Raw genomic sequence first — 19,189 nt, 5'->3', positions numbered from 1 at the left:
GAGCAAGCTAGATGTACCATATCTTCTTTCAGCTCAAAATATACCCAGTAGTATTAACCCTGATTTCCATTGGCAAGGATGGATAAACAAGAGAAAAGGGTAGCTAGTTGGTATTTAGGGTTAAAAAAAAAAAAGTTTATGTATAGCTTGTCGTGCATGGAATATTTTGAATCCTTTCCTCATATGGGGACACTGTCCTTTCTTCTGCCATCTGATATCCCATTACCTTCCCGTTATGGGGTACATATGGAAGATAGGAATCCTATTTCCTGCTCTGCAAGTGGAGGAAGACCTTCCCATCAGACCCTCAGTGTGTGAGTGACCCCTACAGAGGGGCGTGGGGTTAGGACAGATGTGTGGCAGTAATGCTGGCTACATCCTGGCTAGCTAGTCCTCCTGAAATAGTACTTCCTACCCTTGGCCCTTACATTGCCTTGGAGTTTATTTCCCAAACCCCTCATCAATTTGGAAGCTCTCAACAGGTTCCCAAGTCATTCCTTTTCTGTTTGAGAAGAGTCATTTTCTCCAAGGTAGGATGCCTCTATATAGGAAGCGGCACAGGCTGTCCTGACCTAAGTTTAGAGTCTTCTATCTGGAGATCAGATGGCTTTGGGCAAGTTTCTTAATTTCTCTGAATCTCAGTTTCCTCATCTTTCTTTTTCACTTTATATTTTTAACTGATATATAAAAAACATAAAAATAATACAGATTACCCTGCAATGTTTTAACACACTGTATAATGTTTCAAACAGGTTATATAACTGAGCTATATCTGCAGCCCAATAGTTGTTTTTTGTTTGTTTGATGTACTAGGGATTGACCCTGGGGCCTCATGCATGCTAGGCAAGTGCTCTACCACTGAACTACCTCTTCAGTCCTTTATAAATTTTATTTTGAGCCAGGGTCTCATGAAATTGCCCAGGCCAGCCTTGAACTTGGATCCTCCCACTTCAGCCTCCTGAGTAACTGAGATTATAGGCATGTGCTACTGCACCCAGCACTCGTTTGATTTTGGTACTGGGGACTGAACTCAGGGGTGCTTTACCACTGAGCTACATTCCCAGTCCTTTTTAATTTTGAGACAGGTCTCACTAAATTACTTAGGGCCCTGCTAAATTGCTGAGGCTGACCTTGAACTTGCAATCTCCCTGCCACAGCCTCCTGAGTTGTTGGGATCACAGGCATGTGCTATCGATAAGCCACTTATTTGTTTTTAAAGAAAAAAGTCAATAGTCTACTAAGCAATGTGGAGTATAAGAAACAAACAGTGTTTTATGCCTCTATTAAGATTAAATAAATAAAATAAAGGTACTGTGTCCATCTACAACTAAAAATATTAAAAAAAATCTATAACTATATGGCAGAAATTACAGTTTCATCCATCAGAAGAAATGATTTGTAAGCTGCTTCTATTTCTTTTCTCTCTCCATCTCTCTTTTTATTTTTTTATTTTTGTCAAGCTCTGAAAATGTCTTAAGATCCCATCCACCTTTTTATGTTAATAATTTGAGAAAGAATTGAAAGGCAGTAAGTAATAAAAGACATTATCAGCCGGACATGGTAGGGCATGCTTATAATCCTAGCAACTTGGGAGGCTAGGGCAGGAGGATCACAAGTTTGAGGCCAGCCTGGGTTCAGTGGTAGAGAACCTCTGGGTTCAATCCCAGTAAAACATAAAAACAAAGCACAAAAATCCTGAGCCAAAGATGTGGCTGGGGCCAGAGTATAGCCCGCAAAGACAAAAGACACACCTAACCTCTAGGTGGAAAATTAGGGCATCTTCCACCCACCCACCCACCCACCTAACAGAAAAAGAGAAACAAATTGCTGCTGCTCCAATTTGTAAAGTTCTCTAGGGTACTCACATGATTCAGAAATTTGCTATCTCGAGTGGCCCAGCCAATCTGCATGACACCAGAAGTGACCACCATTACTTCATAGTACCATACTCCGGCATCCACACAAAAGGTGCAACGCACACTTTCAAAAGAGGAGGCATCACAGCGAGCCTGGGAAAACCAAAGAGCATGACAATCGACCATCAGTGCCTGAAGACCACCAAAGTACCTGACTACTGGGAAGGTTGCATATAGTTTTTCTCATTGAAGTGCCTAGTGGACTAGTCCTCTCCTCTATCCATCCTCAGTGATTAAAAAGCCTAAAACTGAAAGAAGTACATTCTACAGCTAGTTTACAGTTTTATTTCCAGAGAGTTCTCACAGGATTGGTGTCAGACTAGGAGGACTGCCAAGATGGCTACAGTAAGCAGTAGTGAAAGCTGCTAGCTTTGCTTTCAGTGTATGTGGATCTTTGCTTTCAGAATAGAAGCTTTTATCAATTCATAAACATTGCTTTCATGTGATGGAGAAAAGGGTATAAGATGGGATACCTAAATATAATCTAAAGCAGAAAACTACACAACAGATTTGTTGGTACATAGAATCAAATAATTGCAGCCATTCTTCCAACAGTTCTTTTTTTTTTATATACCTTTATTTTATTTGTTTTTATTTTTTTTATGTGGTGCTGGGGATTAAACCCAGTGCCTCATGCATGCTAGTCAAGTGCTCTACCACTAGCCACAACCCTAACCCCCAACAGTTTTTTAATCCTCATCAATCTAGTCTCTTTGCCATATGTAACTGGCTTTTATATCAACTTTCACTTCAAAATCAGCAACATGTAACATACATGGAGAAAGGGAACTAGACCTAATATGATTGACTACATGGGGATTTAAAAGGAGTTACCCCTTTTAGAAACACTAGTCTTTGTACCTTAATTGAATAAAATGGCAAAGATTAAAAACACACATTTAAGCCGGTCAGCATCACAGTGCTTATAACAGGTGTAGTACTGTGTAAGATAATCGAGTAGTTAACATCTCAAACACTCCATCCTATCACTTCTACCTCTTATCACTCTTCAGATAGGAAATAAATTTCCCAGTAGAAAGACATGCTTTTGTTCAAAAGTAGGACATGAAAATGGGAGCAAAATGATCCCCCTACCCCAAAGATCCATTTGTGGAAATTTTACCTCCAAGCCATGAGGTGAGATCTTCAGGTACTCGCTGACATCATTGCTATTCAGCATAGCTCTAATGTTACTCAAGTCCACCTTCTCATAGGTCAGCTGTCTACCTTCTTTTAAAACTGCAAAAGAAAAAGTGGTCATGTCTTTAGGGTAGGCTGCTATTGGGCAGGGGAGGGGGAGAAAGCTACTGCCATCTCCAGCAGTCAAGGAATGAAATGGCAAGGAAGCTCAGCACCTTAGCTTTGCTGCTCCTCCATCATACGAAGGCTGACCAAGCAAATGCCAGAAGAGGCAGCACTGCGAGGTAGATGTTTCTAATCCATGAATCTATTACTTTTCATGAAACAAAATTTGAATTTCACTTTTTCAGAATCATTGTTTAATTGGCCTCTACACAGGCTGCACCCACAATGCTGGAGTAGGAGTGGGGAGTCACATGACCAGCGGGCTTTAGCAGTGATAACCATGGAGTGGGAAGTGAGGATATAGTACTAGTGCAGTTTTTGTTCTAGCAGTCCTTGGAGAAGGAAGAGAAAAAGCCAGGAACAACCCTCATGGTGCAGATAGGACATGACTTGGGTTTGAGGAGCAAAGGTAAGATAGGTAGAAAAAAAGAGGGAATTCCAAGTGGAGGGAATAGGCCCAGGGGTAGGAAGTCAGCAGGTTTTTTGTCTGCATTACAGTGAAGAGATAGTTTGGAAAGAGTTGTGTAGACAGTGCCATATGATTAAGGTTCTTAATGCATCAGGAAATAGGGTACCAATAGAAGGTTTTTGAATAAAAGAATGCTAGAATTAGAAACATTCCATATACTTTTTTAAAAATATTTTTTTAGTGGTAGATGGACACAATACCTTTATTTTATTTGTTTATTTTTTATGTGGTGCTGGGGATTGAACCCAGTGCCCCACACACATTAGGCAAGTGCTCTACCACTGAGCCACAACTCCAGCCCTCCATGTAATTCTTATCAAAGGGTTTTTAGGGTACACTTCTGCTAGAATATATTCAACCAACCGGTAGAGGACCTTTTAAAAAGGACTCATGTTCCTTCTTCTTTTTTTTTTTTTTTGGTACCAGGGGCACTTGACCACTAAGCCACATCCCCAGCCCTTTCAATTTTTTTTGTTTGTTTGTTTTGAGACAGGATCTCACTAAGTTGCTGAGGGCCTTGCTAAGTTGCTGAGATTGGCTTTGAATTTGCAATCCTCCTGCCTCAGCCTCTCGAGTTGTTGGAATTACTAGTGTGTGCCACCATACCCGGCTTCTTACAAAAGGAAGGCTAGTGAGACTATCAGAGAAATGAGTCTGGAAATGGAAACAGACATTTCAAAACAAACAGCTCCAACTTACAGAGATTGTCTAAGCTCCACTGGGCACAGAAACCAACTTGACGTTTCAGATAATCAGAATCATCAGCCCACGACTCCAATGTTATAAGCCGGTCACTAATACTGGATTCAGATATAGTCAATTTATTTTCACCTGTTTAAAAAGATGAAACCTTTGAATTAACAATGAAAGAGTAGGATGATTTGCTGTGCAAATTAGTAATAGTAATGAGTGTGGAGAGATAATTAAAGAATTTGAAGACTAGAATGGACTTCTACTAACGTTTCTAAGGATGACAAGGCCAAAGAGCTTTAACAATTTTCTAGCAATACCACCAAATTTTTAACTATAAAGAGTGGGTAATAAGACAAGCATGGTGGCACACACCAGTAATCACAGCTACTTGGGAGGCTGAGCCAGGAGAATTGCAAGATGAAGGCCACCAACTCAAAATAATATAAAAGGGCTGGGGATGTAGTTCAGTGGTAGGGTACTCCTGGGTTCAACACCCAGCACCACACAAATAAAGTGAGTAATAATGCTCACCAGTTCAGATTCTTGGGCAGAAAAAACTTTGCCTTTGTCCCTATTATACTTCACTGGCCTTGAAGTGTCTACCCAGGGAAAAACAGAATGTATGCAAGGTTGGTAGGGTTCAAAGTGTTGGTTATCTAGTAACTAAGAAAAGAGAAAACTCTTAAAAATGAATACAGCAGGTCATTAGTGCAAGAAGTCACTATACCTACTTGTCTGTGCAAACTTTTCCAGTGCGATGAGTGCAAATAGCATGACTGTAGGATGGGACTGCAACTTCTGAAAGACAATGGATTATTTTTAAAAATCACCCCGAGCAGAGGCAACAAGCTATTAATTTCATCTTCTTGCCCCCAGGTGTTTTTGTTTTTTGAGCAGTTAGAAAAATCTTTCTCATTCAAGTCCTCAATCATTCGTTTGGCAAATATTGTTAGCAATGAAGAACCAAGATAGAATCTCCATCTTATATTTCTTTTTCTTGAAGTCACTGGGCTAATTTACAGATACAGAAATTTCAACAGTATCTTGTTAAATATATTATGTCATTTTACTTAGTAACATTTATATGAAGGCTCTGTTACACAAATTGTTGATTCTTAAATTCATTTAAACAAGCTAAAAACTCAGAATTGGAGCTAAAAATAACCTTCTATTCAAAATCCTGTAGAGAAAGACTCATAACTACCAACTTTCAGAATTATAAATAATGAAATTAACAACTAATAGCTTGTTTTTAATCTGGACTCTGAAAGGAATTCTACAAATGGTGATGGTAGGGGAGAGAGCAACAAGTGGGCTCTTTGAATTGTTCTTGAGTTCATGTCACCTGAGTTCCCACTTACAGAAGGTCTACCCTAGGAGACTCCAGAGAGCTGTAGAACACTAGAGGGTTCCCATGTACTTCCCTGGTGCCACCTAACTCCAGCAGAGCTTATCATCGAACCAACACCCTCCCCCATTGTGAAGCATCTTCAGCATCCTGTTTTTTGCCACATCCATTCTCAATCCCTCTGCCTGGCTTTTCCAGCTCCGAATCCTCTTCTCCTGGCTACTGGGTCCATATCCTCCTACCTCTAAACACTATTTTCTTTGATTAGACAGTTTGGTCTCTGGATTTCTACCTGTGGCAGTACCTTGGACACAAAACCCATTTTTGCCTCCTCTGGGCACAGCTGAATCCTAACCTTACAGCCTGACCCAGTTGAAGTCTCACCATCAGGAAGTCTGTCACCAGCCACACCACCCACTCCTTCACTCCTCTCAACTCTTAGGGCACTTAAGGCTAGAGGAAACAATTTTTCCTTTGATCACATTCTGTCTTAAAATGGAGGCTAACTGTCATGTCTTAGTAGTACTTCTGTTTCAACTGACCAGTAAATTTCCTAAGGAAAAGGACAGTCCTATAACTTCTGTACCCCCATGAAGATCACTTAGAGCAGTACAGGTTTAATTTAAGCACTGTTAAGTAGGTATGGACCTATAAGAACTTTCATATTGAAATTTTGGAAAAAACTAATGCTCACTTGGCCTGCAAAAATAACTGTTAAAAATACAGGCTGGCCATGGCCAAGACTGTGGTCTAGCACTGGGAGAGATGTGAAGGCACAGCCTCAACCAACCACAAGCTTCACAGATGTATATCAAATACGCCTGCAAAAATAACTGTTAAAAATACAGGCTGGCCATGGCCAAGACTGTGGTCTAGCACTGGGAGAGATCTGAAGGCACAGCCTCAACCAACCACAAGCTTCACAGATGTATATCAAATACTCAAAAGATGACAGTTTTAAGAGCAGCAACAGTAGGGTGGTCAGGGGTAGAGATTCACATCCACTGGAAACCTGATCCGATGTTGGAATGCCATGTGGTTTTGTTTCTCCTCTGGAGGTCCCTATTGCCATCTGGTAGGCTCTAAGGACACACAGAAAAGTCTAGTAGCTATCTTATGACTAAATTTAAAAACAGACTAACTCAACTATTTTTGCTTTTGCATATAATAAATCCCCCCCCCCTTTTTAACATAGGAAGGAATAAATAACACTCAGGAAACACCTGCAAATAAAATTTACAACAAATTCCATTCTCTGTGCCAGGGGCTCTGTTGGCAACTTGAGAAAAATGTACAATTCTAGATGACTAAGAATAACTAGTTTTGATGTCTCACTTACCAGACACTGTAGCAAATACTCCAGTATTCCTGGGCTAAGTAAACCAATGCTTGCAGGACCTACACAAATACAACAAACACTGGCTATAATTAAAAGTGCCATATTATTATTAAACAGTAATAACAATCCAATTGTTTTGGTAGAAATCCATACCTTTTACAGAGTGGTCTCATGCACATTATCCTATTCAACCCTCCTGCTCTGAGGTTGGTTCAGAGTTGGTCACTGAGTAAAGTGACTCCCCACCACCGGCTTTTTTTTTTTTTTTTTAATTGGTACTGGATACAGGGGTGCTGTACCACCGAGCTGCAGCTCCAGTCCTTTTTTCAATTTTTATTTTGAGACAGGGTCTTTCTAAAATGTCAAGGCTGGCCTTGTACTTGCAGTCCTCCTGCCAACCTCCCAAATCACTGGGTTATAGGCATACACCACTGCGCCCAGCTCACGTTCTGATTTCAAATCCATTGTTTCTTCCATTATATGTGCAGTAAGTAGCTAAGCTAGTCACATGTACTTTACTGTTAACTTTACTAAAATGGGTAATATTCATAAAAAAAGTCAAATATCTATGTCTCAGGAACTAATGCAATCTAAATTTCTTTTCCTATTCCTCTCTCTGATTTGTCTTCATTACCTAGCTAAATTTTTTACATATATGTAATCATATATGTAAATTTAGCCTTTGCCCTTAATTTTAAATCACATAAATACAACTTTTTTGATAATCTGCAAAGCTAAGTTAGATTACCCTTAGCCTCTGTATCCTTTGTAATATTTCTTACCATTAGCCCCATCCCTCCTTTTCTGTTACAGCAAGTTTGATAAGACCTGCAGTGCAAACTGCCCTTAAAGTCAAGCAACTTAGATCTTCCTCTGTGGTGCTTCCCAGAGTTACCTGCTAGCTTCTCTGCCAAGCAGCCTAGGACCGCAGATGTATTCCTGTGTTTGGCAGGATGGCCTGAGTCCTGGCAAGCTACTTCTCCATTTAAATTGAGAATTTCAGTCAATTTCTGGAGTGCATCCTAAAAACAAAAAGGTAAGAGTGGATTTGAAATATATCTTCTCAGGTCATTTTCCTAAGAGAATTCTTTGAGACAAAGCTATAACCAGGTGTTAAACTCAGAATAACCATATAAAAATTATACAATGTAACCCAATGATATCATTATTGATGGGAAATATTGTTTGCTCAATCTGAATGGAATGGAATTTCTAGATTTCATTTTATTCAAAATATACTTGCTATACATTTGATATCTATATTTATATATCTATCTACATCTCTACCCTCTATACACATATGCCACTCTTGAATCATTAAATAGACTGAAGCTATTCAAATGTCAATATGATTAGTAACATTAAGGCCTAGTGATGTTGTAGTAAAAAGTTACATTAAAAAAAAAATGTTTCACTGCTGCTGGACATGGTGGCATGTACCTGTAATCCCAGCAATTTGATAGACTGAGGAAGGAGGATTTCAAGTTCAAGGCCAGCCTCAGCAACTTAGTAAGACCCTGTCTCAAAAAATAAAAAAGGCTGGGGATGAAGCTCAGTGGTAAAGTAACCCTGAGTTAAATCCCAGTACAAAAAAAACCAAAAAACAACAAAACAAAATTTCACCAAGCAAGAACAAATCCTATCAGAGTTTTTGAAGCAAATGAAAATGGAAACCATTTATAAGCCTAGGTTAAAAAAAAAATCAATCAATCAATCAGTGACTAGGTTAAAAGATTTTCCCTGTGCTGTCTATAATTTTTTTGTTTTTGTTTTTGTACAGGACCCAAATGTCTGAGGCTTAAACAGACAAATAAAAGATGCCAGAATCCAAATTAAAAAAAAAAAAAAAAAAAAGAAGGAAGAAAGAATCTGTAGACTATACAGACTACTAATTCAATAAAAGTTTAATATTTTTGTTTTATGTAAGGTACACTCAATGTTACACTAATGCCTAATATGTTTGAGCAAGACTCAAAAGTACTTTCTCAGTACAATGCCCCTTTTCTCTTAATTGAAAACTTTTATTAAGAGGAAGTTGCTCAGAGAAAGATAGGAAAATCAACTCAGTACCTGAACATTTTCTTCTAGTTTCCAAACAAAGATTGTCATTATAGATATAAATGCAACAATTTTTAACATTTACAAAATTTTTAACTAAAACCTTACAGTATGCTATTGCTAGAGGAAGCAACACTTCATTAGTAAAAAAACATTTTACATAATAAAATTAATACTGAATGAAACACATCTCAAATGTATAAAGAGGAAAATACATCAAATGTTCTTTGTGGTCACTAATCCAGTGCTTAAGCACAGGTGACATTTTATAAAATATTAGTAGTATTCACTTACTTTAGTAGGTAATGGACATTCATCTAGCAACAATGTTATAACAGCTGGTCCCAGTGGGTCTTCCAATGGAATAACTCTAATTAAAGACTGGACAACGTCCAGCCATCCTTCATCTAAGAGTAAATCAAGAAAATTATACAATGGCGTCACTATTTTGAAAATGTGAAAATATATAACTTATAATAGAGTCACACAAGAAATACTTTTGGCCTTTGTTCTGCGGCTTTGATTTTATTTGTGGTACTGGGTGGAGACTAAACCCAGGGCCTCTCACATGATAGGCAAGTGTTCACCAGTGAGCTACTTCCCCAGATCTCATCTTGAAGCTTTTGAGCAGCTGATATTTGGCATAAACATAATTATCAATTGGTAGTTATCATGGTGGAGTTCAAAATTTTATTATGGTGCCTGGAGGTTAGGGGGCATCTTTATTTGGATAAAATTTAAACTATGATCATCAAACTATGGTCATTCATAAACTATGGTCATCAAATTATGATTAAAACAGTTTTAGAAGTCTTATTCACTACACAGGAATTAACTGAAAACAGTAAGTATACTCTGTTTTGGCTATATTTTCAGAATGATATTTAGGAAATTGAGGGCCCAATTCTAGAACATCTAGATCAAAATCTGTCAATGCCAAAAAAGAGGGTTTTTCTTTTCTTTCATCATCTCAAGTGAGAAAAAACACTCACCAAGACATGTAATTAAACATTCAGGATATAATATACAGTGCCTTTTACACATTTTCAGGGAAATTTCCATATACTAAGGGCTTTTTGTCTTAAAAAACAAAGTGGCCACATTTCTTCCTTATTGTTAATTCATTAGAAAGTATTAAAAAAAAATACCTGTTTCTGCCATTTCATGTAATGTAATCATTGAATAAGGAGGTTCCTGATCACTGAAAAACAAACATTTAAGATATTAAACTTGAGGAAATAATAAATGACAATTTCAAAGAAAAAATCAAATTGGAAGTGTGTGGATGGAAAGATAAAAAGATGAATATGAATGAATGTAGGGAAAAAGATGGAAGAGACAACAAGAGCTACAAACTCTCAGGACAAACGTATACCTTATGTACTCATTTCCACAGTCACCGCCTGTGAGGGCCCACAGACAAAATGGGCTGATGGGCACACGCAAAGGTTGCTATGTGGCCTGCAGTAAAAGCACAGGACTAAAATTGGAGACCAGCGTCTACTCTTAGCTTTACCTCTAGAGGCCCAATGCCAACTGAGACAAGCCAGGAAGGTCAACATCATCTTCCTAATACTTACCTCAAAGAAATGCCAGGATGGAAGAAGGCAATCCCAACTGAGGACTTAGGAAATCAAGGACCTACATAAACATCTTCATTTGAAAGTTTCCTTCTGGGAAATATCACTGCATTCTTAAACTTCATAAAATCGTATTAGAAGAAAAAGAAACCAAACTTAATCAAGAAACTATTTAATATTCTAGATACTAGTCTAAAATGGCATCATATATCTTATTTCCTTGGCTTTTCGAACTGGGATCCCAGAAATCCAAAGATTCTGAAATACTGAAATACTTTCCATCAAACATTGATAACTCTGTTTAAGGACACACTGTTTATTTAAGCAAACAACACTTAATTTGTATGTTTTCTGTCATGAAAAAAAATTAACATCCATAAGAATAACCATATAGTTGGACCCCAGCAGCTCGGGAGGCTGAGATAGGAGGATAGAAAGTTCAAAGCCAGCCTCAGCAATGGTGAAGTGCTTAGCAACTCAGTGAGACTCTGTCTCTAAATAAAATACAAAATAGGGCTGCGGTGTGGCTCAGTGGTTGAGTGCCCCTGAGTTCAATTTTTTTTAGTACCAAAAAAAAAAAGTATAACCTTGTACCTTCTAACATAGGAATTTCTATGTTCATTTCAGGTATTCATTAGATACTGGTTGCTTGATGTATTCTGTGTCCCTTCATAATAAGGGGAAATCATTTTAAAAGGTTTTTTTTAAAATATATTTTTGTTTTAGTTGTAGGATGGACACAATATCTTTATTTTATTTATTTATTTTTATATGGTGCTTATGATCAAACCTAGTGCCTCACATGTGATAAGCAAGTGCTCTACCACTGAGCTACAACCCCAGCCCCTTAAAAGATTTTTAAAAACTAATTAACTGACTGATGCAAACTCTGGTAATGATGAGATTAAGTATGCAATTAAGTAAACAATTCCATAGAAGCTTTTACATAGGTCCACAAATTGATGCATATTTATGCTATTTAACACAGGATTATTTGTAGGAACAAGAATATGGCAGTAACCTAAGTGACCATCACCAGAGGAAAAGGTAACAAAATATGGTACTTTCAAGCATACAAATGAATACTGTGTGTGGCAGCCAGAATCGGTTGCAGATTTACATACAGCAATATAGATCTTAAGTTAATATTAAGTGAAGTTAAAAACAAAGAGGTTTATAACTAAACCAGTTAATGTAAATTGAAAAAAAAGTCATACACAAAACTCTATAAACATTCTTCCTAACAAACATAAGCAAACATATGGTAGGAGAAGTGGAAGAATATCTTTTTTTTTCTTTTTGATATTTTCTTTTTCATCTGGAACTCAAATGTTCCCATCTCTGCCTCCAGAGTAACTGGAACTACAGGGACGAACTCACCTTAAATTCACCAGTATGGCTACCTACTGATATTTGGAGGTGGGTGTTGGAGAGAAGAATGAGATAAGGGAAGAAGTGAAGAGTAATAAAACACAATATAGAGTAAAGAACTAATAAGGAATAGGAGTACTTCAGTTCTATACAGAGGTACTTAATGGACGCACACACATCCCTACACTCAAAGAATAAGATGAATTCCTTTATGGAGCAGAAATGTGGCAGAAATTTCTAGAAGGAAGCAGAAGTTAAGCCAGAGGACTACTGGGCTGTAGGTCAGGAGCTGAACAAAGGTAACCAGGAGTTCTGAGTTTGCAAGGTAGTGGGACACAAACCACACCTATGGATGGGCAGATGCATAGAATGAAGCTGGGATAAGGTTCCTCTCAGTGGAAGGGATAAAAAAGTTATTAATGATAAATGGAGCTAAAACTGGTATAAAGTGCAAGTTTCTGGTGACTGAAAAAGGCAAAAAAAAAAAAAAAAAGCAGCAGGACTCAAGCTTCTTATAGTGGGTCAGGAATGCAGAACTATCACCACATTTCAACTTCAGGTTCATTCAAAGAAAGAGCACACATAAGCAATGCAGGCCCTGCAAGTGTATACCAATCATGTGGGCACACACCTGTAATCCCAGCAGCTGGGGAGGCTGAGACAGGAGGATCCTGGTTCAAAGCCAGCCTCAACAATTTAGTGAGGCCCTAAGCAACTCAGTGAGACCCTGTCTCTAAATAAAATATAAAACAGGGCTGGGGATGTGGCTCGATGGTAGAGTGCCCCTGAGTTCAATCCCTAGTACCCCTTCCCCCCTAAAAAAAGTCTGTAGTAGTGCACATCTTTAATCCCAGCAGCTTGGGAGGCTGAGGCAGCAGGACAGCTGCAGCAAATTAGCAAAGCCTTGAGTAACTCAATAAAACCCTGTCTCTAAATGAAACATAAAAAAGGGCTGGCCATGTGGTTCTGTGTTTAAGTACCCCTGGGTTCAATTCCCAGTCTCCCCCCCCCAAAAAAAAAAAAAGAGAGAGTGTCTATAGGGCTAAGGATATAGCTCAGTTGTGGAGCACTAGCCTACCATGTATAAGACCCTGGGTTAGATCCCCAGCACCAGCACCAAAAACAAAATTAAAGAAACAACTAAGCTGAGCAAAGTGGTGCATGCCTGTAATCCCAGAGACTTGGGAGGCTGAGGTAGGTAGGAGGACTCAAAGTTTGAGGTCGGCCATAAATAAATAATACATACATACATATAGATATTACAATTATAGAACCATCTGTATTTATTGTCCTCTTTATTTTTTACTTAAGAAAGGGTGACACTGACATGAAAGGAGAGCAATGGTTCTAATGCCATAGTGAGAGAGTTGCTAAAAAAAGAGTAGCATGGTGGTATTGTCTTGTTTTCCACAATTTTGTTTTGAAATAAATTACCTATTTGCAGTATGCTGCAATACCCAGTTTTCTTTTCCCCTTATCTAAACAAAGTTTTAACTCTATTTTTTGTTGTTGCTATGGTTGTCTAATTTTAATGCAATATATTTTCAATTTTGTTTTATAATTATTTTTTTAGTTGGACACAATGCCCTTAGCTCTACCACTGAGCCACAACCCCAGACCCTATATGTTTTCAATTTTAACTCATTTTCTTCAGTTGTGGAAATTTCTCAGCCATTATTTCTTTGAATGTTGTTTCTGATGTTCTGAGTGAATTCTTCAACACTTTCTTCTAATTAATTAATTTTCTCTTTATGGCATATTTGGAATTATACCATCTATTGGAATTTTTATTTCAGTGACAATGTTTCATTTCTAAGATTTCTGTATGTTTCTTTCCCTTTTAATTCATATCTGCTTTTTGTTTTTTTTTTTGGTTTGTCTTTTCATTTGATATACTTTTCTTAACTGCTATTTGTTTGCTTGTTTGTTTTCATTTTTTAGTACTTGGAATTGAAGCCAGGAGTGCTTTGTCACTGAGCTATACCCCCAGTCCTTTGTATTTTTTTGAGACAAGATTTTCTTTTTAATTTTTTTAGTTGTAAATGGACACAATACCTTTATTTTGTTTATTTATTTTTATGTGGTGCTGAGGATCGAACCTAGTGCCTCACACATGCAAGGCAAGTGCTTTATTGCTGAGCCACAACTGCAGCCCCGAGACAGGGTTTCACTAAATTGCTGGGGCTAGCCCTGAACTTGTGATCCTCCTGCTTCCTTAATCATTGAGACAATAGGTTTGTGCGCCACCATGCCTGGCTTGCATATACCCATTTAGATATATTCTTTACCATACTTACATCACATTTCATTTAATAGCCCTATAAACTTTATACGTTCTAAAATTCTTCTTCAATAACTTCTGAGAATTACGCTATATGTCTATGTTCATAGACTGAATTCTGTTTTGTCATTATCCTGTCCATTGCTCCATATCTGCCTTATTTTTTCATTCTCCAAAGAATTACATCTATCATTTAGGAAAAACAGGTTTGAGGTGAAAGTTACCCTGTTACTCAAATGTACACTTGCCTCACATAAGTGAATAATATGCTTTTTATCCACAAGGTCATTTATAATTTGAAATATTTTCCTGGAACTTGGAAGAAAGGCTCCTATCTTATTCCCATAATCTCTTAATCATTCTCTTAAAATATGGCTAAATCTATTCTGCACCTGTTTTTCTAATTAGCTTAAGTTAACATTGGTGTGGTCTACTTCCTCATTTGGGAAGGATAACTTTTCATTACAATTTTACAGTACAAGAGATAATTTTTAAAAATATATACATGGGTAGCTGGGCATGGTGGTGCATGCTTGTAATCCCAGCAACTCAAGAGGCTGAGGCAGGAGGATTGCAAGTTTGAGACCAACCTCAGCAACTTAGTGAGGCCCTAAGGAATTAGCAAGACCCTGTCTCAAAATAAAACATAAAAAAGGGTTGGGAATGGGGCTCAGTGGTAAAGTGACTCTGGATTCAAACCCAATTTAAAGAAAAAAAAAATTGGTATGTGTGTATATATGCTCATATATATAATATATATAAATATATACACACACACACACACACATATAAATTGTGTATATATATATATATATATATATATATATATATATATATATATATTTAGGTTCAAGTAAAATTACATATATAAGTATTTGATAATCACATTAATAAAAAACAAGTTTTGTTTAGTTTCTCAAAAATGATAGCATATGCCGGGTACAGTGGTGAACACCTGTAATCTCAGCAACTCGGGAGGCTAGCGAAAAAGGATCACAAGTTCCTTTTGCAGAGAGATTCACATATATTATTATTATTATTATTATTATTATTATTCACATGTATGTATTATTCCTGAAGACCAAGAAATACTCTGGTCTTCAGGAATACTATTTTGAGGAAGAGTCTAAAATAGCTCAGATACATACTGTTTTATGATAATTTTTATTTTTGGTACTAGGGATTAAACCTAGGGGTGCTTTACCACGGAGCCACATCCCCACATTTCCAGCCCATTTTCTCTCTCTCTCTCTTTTTTTTTTATGGTGCTGGGGATTGAATCCAAGCTTTGTGCATGTGAGGCAATCACTATATCAACTGAGCTATATGCCAGGCCTTATTTTTTTATTTTTGAAAAAAGGTCTCACTAAGTTGCTAAGGGCCTTGCTAAATTGTTGAGGCTAGCCTTGAACTTGTGGCTGAATCAGAATCTGAACCTGAGTCCATCAGTTCTAAAATCTACTAAATTATACAACCTTAAATTAACTTGTTTTTCCAACTTGAACAATACCCTTTAATTTCACTGTTATTCAATCTTGGATTTTGTACTCCGTTAGACCAAGCAGGGGAAAAGACAAAACAAGCACAGGTGTGTCCTGCAGTTTCAACTTACTAGGCCCCCCAACTGGATCTAAGAACCAAAGAAGAAATATAAAGAAAGGAGAAGGAAAACTCTCCTTGGCCTTGTCCTTAAGTGGCCAACAGTAGTTGCACACAGTCTACTCTTGGTGAAACAAGTCACTTTTTCAATCTCTGGTCCGTGGCATTGACTAGGCAAGCACAGTAACAGTGAGTCTTTATAAAACCATTTCCTAGCTAGTAACACAAACTCACTCCATATTACTATATACCCTAATAAAAATCATAGCTTCAATTAGTGTTTTCTGCTATAGAAATGTTTAGACATTTCTGACATTTTAGAACAGGAGTGGATGACAGCAAGTAAAAATGTCAAACTTCACAATTTACTCTGCCATGAGAGGAAAAATAAAATATTCTCCCCTCCCCAGTAAGCACAAGCCTTGACGATTACATCCTAGATAAACTGAAGGAGTCCAGACACTGGAGTTCCAGAACACTGTGCATTGCCCTGGAGGTGCCAGTGAGTCGGATACTTACTTATCTACAAGGGTCCTTATTACTGCCAGTGTGTCCAGCACTAGCCCATCTACATTTTGTTTTTTTCTCCTTGGCTCATGTGGTCCTCGGCCCCTTCTTGGAGGCCGTACAGGGTCCCGGGTTTGGCTCCTTGTGTCAGCAGTGGGGACTGCACTGTTCTCGGCTTGTTGCTGGTGGGTGTCAACACTGTCTTCACCTCCGCTGTCATCTCGGCAGATACAGGAATTACCCATGGTAATAGTGGCACTTCTAGTCCACAGCAGGTGGGCTATGTGCTCCTCGAGAGTCCACAGCAGACCCTGGCCAAGGCTTCTGCTCGCTAAGAACACGGCCCAACCAAAGACAATCATTTAGGTAGTTTTCAGTTTTCCAAGTACTGTTTTCATAATCTGGGATTGAAGAACTTGCATCCTATTTGTTTTTAACAAGCAAATGCCGAAGCACGTTGCAGAGCTGATTTCCAACATTATCAGTTACAGGGAATTTTGGTCATCTGCTGGTAGTTCTAAAAGAAAGAAAGGAAAAGAAAATGAAAATGAACAGAAGACTCCTGGAAACTCAATTACTGACTTTCCTGGTTTGGTTTTATAGACATTTAAATTGTAATACAGAGGGCTGGGACTGTGGCTCAGCAGTAGCACACCTGCCTTGCAGAGGCACTGGGTTAGATTCTCAGCACCTCAACAACTAAGGGAAAAAAGTTGTAATGAAGAGTCATCTTTGTTGATTTTTATAGGTTTCCAATATGAAGAAATATCATTGGATAGCAGAATTAACAATCAATCAATAACTTTTTCATCATTATATTATAAAGTTGATTGCTAAATCATATCCTGGTAAACCACAGGAGTGACAAGTGATGTTTAAAAACCATATGTTTAGTTCTTCCTATGGATAGAGAAATATATTCGAAGAATGTGTCCAATTTTTTCAAGAACTCTTTTTGTGATTAAAAAAAATGAATCGTCTCCTTTCTTCATGTAAACATATGGGACAATTCAATGTTTCAAATAAAATACCTAATTACACATGTCTATTGTTGAGAAAGTTATGATACAAATGTGAGAGTGCTTATTTAATAAAAAGAAGAATAAAAGAATAGAATGTTCCTTTTAAATCACTAAAACTGTACTGATTTCCCAAATGGAGTCTTAGTTAAGAATTTATAGAAATCACACAAGTATTTACAAAGTTTTTCTGTTAGGTAAGCAAGACTCTGGGGAAATATGAATTTATATCACAAAGTTATATCCACACAATGATCAGTCTGTTGCACATGTCTGCTACAAAGAATAAGACATACCAATTATCTTTGAAAATACTAAGCACCTTGTGCCAGGCACTATGCTGGGACAAGGAGAACAACGACCAGGGTACGATTCCCTCCAAGAGGAGATAACTAAGAGATTTCAATGCTTAAAAGGACAGAGGAGACAGAAACCAGAAAAAAAACTCTTTTAAGGGTCCCTGGTATAAAGAGAAGGAAGGTACAGTTTCTGCCCTTCAATAATTTATGGATGGCCATTCTCATCCCACACAGTGCTTATTACCAAAAAACCAAATGATAGAAGTAGCTAGTCACTGAGCTGAGAACCTCTGCTTAGGTTCTGGAAAGATGTGGAATTGGGAGACTAACATGGGATAGGCAGAAAAAAGTAAAAACTCATGCATCATTTGGAGACTAGGAACATAAGGAATAGATAATGCCAGTGCATAGTTTCTACTCAATATTTGGTTATTTTCGCTTAATTCCTCATGTCCTGAGCACTAGTTTAGAATTAGATGTAAATAAAATTTGAAATTCAGTGGGATTAGAAGAGAAAAATTATTTCTATTATTCTGGAAAGATTTTTTTCAATATTTCCCTGGTTTATTGCTCATGGGGAGAAATAAGGGAAAAAATGGAGATAAACATCTTTACATATATATAATTGTGCAATTTAATATAGAGGGAAGAGAGGAGGGAGGGAAAGGAATGGCAAAGGGTAGGACTAGAGGAGAAAGAAGAGGGAGCAAACAGACATTATCTGCTTCCAGACAACCAAAACAGCAATGGCTGAGCCAAGTAATACCACAGATGCTCTTGGTTCCTCAAAAACAGACTGGCTGTCTTTAAAATTTGGAGGTTGTACTTAAAAGAACATGTCTGAAGTATACAGGTAAAAGCAGAATGCAAGGTCTCAGTTGGAAATAGTCTTTGAACAGAGAACACATTTAAACCAGCAAAGAGTCAAAGTAATGGCATTCCCATTACTGCAGGGACAAGGGTATAATTCCCTCCAGAGAGAAGAAAACTAAGAAATTTCAATGCTTAAAAGTACAGAGGAGACAGAATCCAGAAATAACTCTTTTAAAGGGTCCCTAGTATAAATTTCTACTGATCTTATAAATTATGCTGGTTTCTGAAAAAGACCAAAAGCAACATTTAAAAAGCCATGCTTTGGCCCTTCTCAGATATTGCACTGTTGGAATGATGCAGATGAGAGGAAGTTTTCTGATAGGTCTGCCACATGGGCAGTAGCCTAGCTGATTATGTCACCAGATCAGTTTCTTGACATTCTAAAGTATTACATTAAAAAAAAGGGGGGGGGCTGGTGATGTGGCTCAAGTGGTAGCGCGCTTGCCTAGCTTGCGTGAGGCACTGGGTTCGATTCTCAGCACCACATAAAAATAAAGATATTGTGTCTACCTAAAAAAACTAAAAAACAAAC

General features: G+C 37.7%; 1 protein-coding gene across 10 annotated transcripts in view; it reads right to left on the bottom strand.

The window, feature by feature from the left end:
* The window catches only part of RSPRY1 (ring finger and SPRY domain containing 1), a 43,975-nt gene that overhangs the window by 12,803 nt on the left and 11,983 nt on the right, over positions 1-19,189 (bottom strand). For all 10 annotated transcript variants that reach the window (XM_081274180.1, XM_081274182.1, XM_081274187.1 and 7 more), the window contains 9 exons: positions 16,479-16,983; positions 10,277-10,329; positions 9,423-9,535; positions 7,966-8,092; positions 7,071-7,129; positions 5,115-5,181; positions 4,390-4,521; positions 3,040-3,155; positions 1,866-2,009 (listed from right to left, as the gene is read on the bottom strand). In XM_081274180.1, the coding sequence (XP_081130306.1) occupies positions 1,866-2,009; positions 3,040-3,155; positions 4,390-4,521; positions 5,115-5,181; positions 7,071-7,129; positions 7,966-8,092; positions 9,423-9,535; positions 10,277-10,329; positions 16,479-16,828 (1,161 nt within the window). In that variant the 5' untranslated portion in view covers positions 16,829-16,983. The remainder of the gene's footprint in view (positions 1-1,865; positions 2,010-3,039; positions 3,156-4,389; positions 4,522-5,114; positions 5,182-7,070; positions 7,130-7,965; positions 8,093-9,422; positions 9,536-10,276; positions 10,330-16,478; positions 16,984-19,189) is intronic.

The sequence above is a fragment of the Spermophilus citellus genome, assembly GCF_964194105.1.
Source record: "Spermophilus citellus genome assembly, chromosome: 18".
Classification (NCBI taxonomy): domain Eukaryota; kingdom Metazoa; phylum Chordata; class Mammalia; order Rodentia; family Sciuridae; genus Spermophilus; species Spermophilus citellus.
Note: the sequence above shows the minus strand (reverse complement) of the source record. Positions and strands in the feature narration are given on the sequence as shown.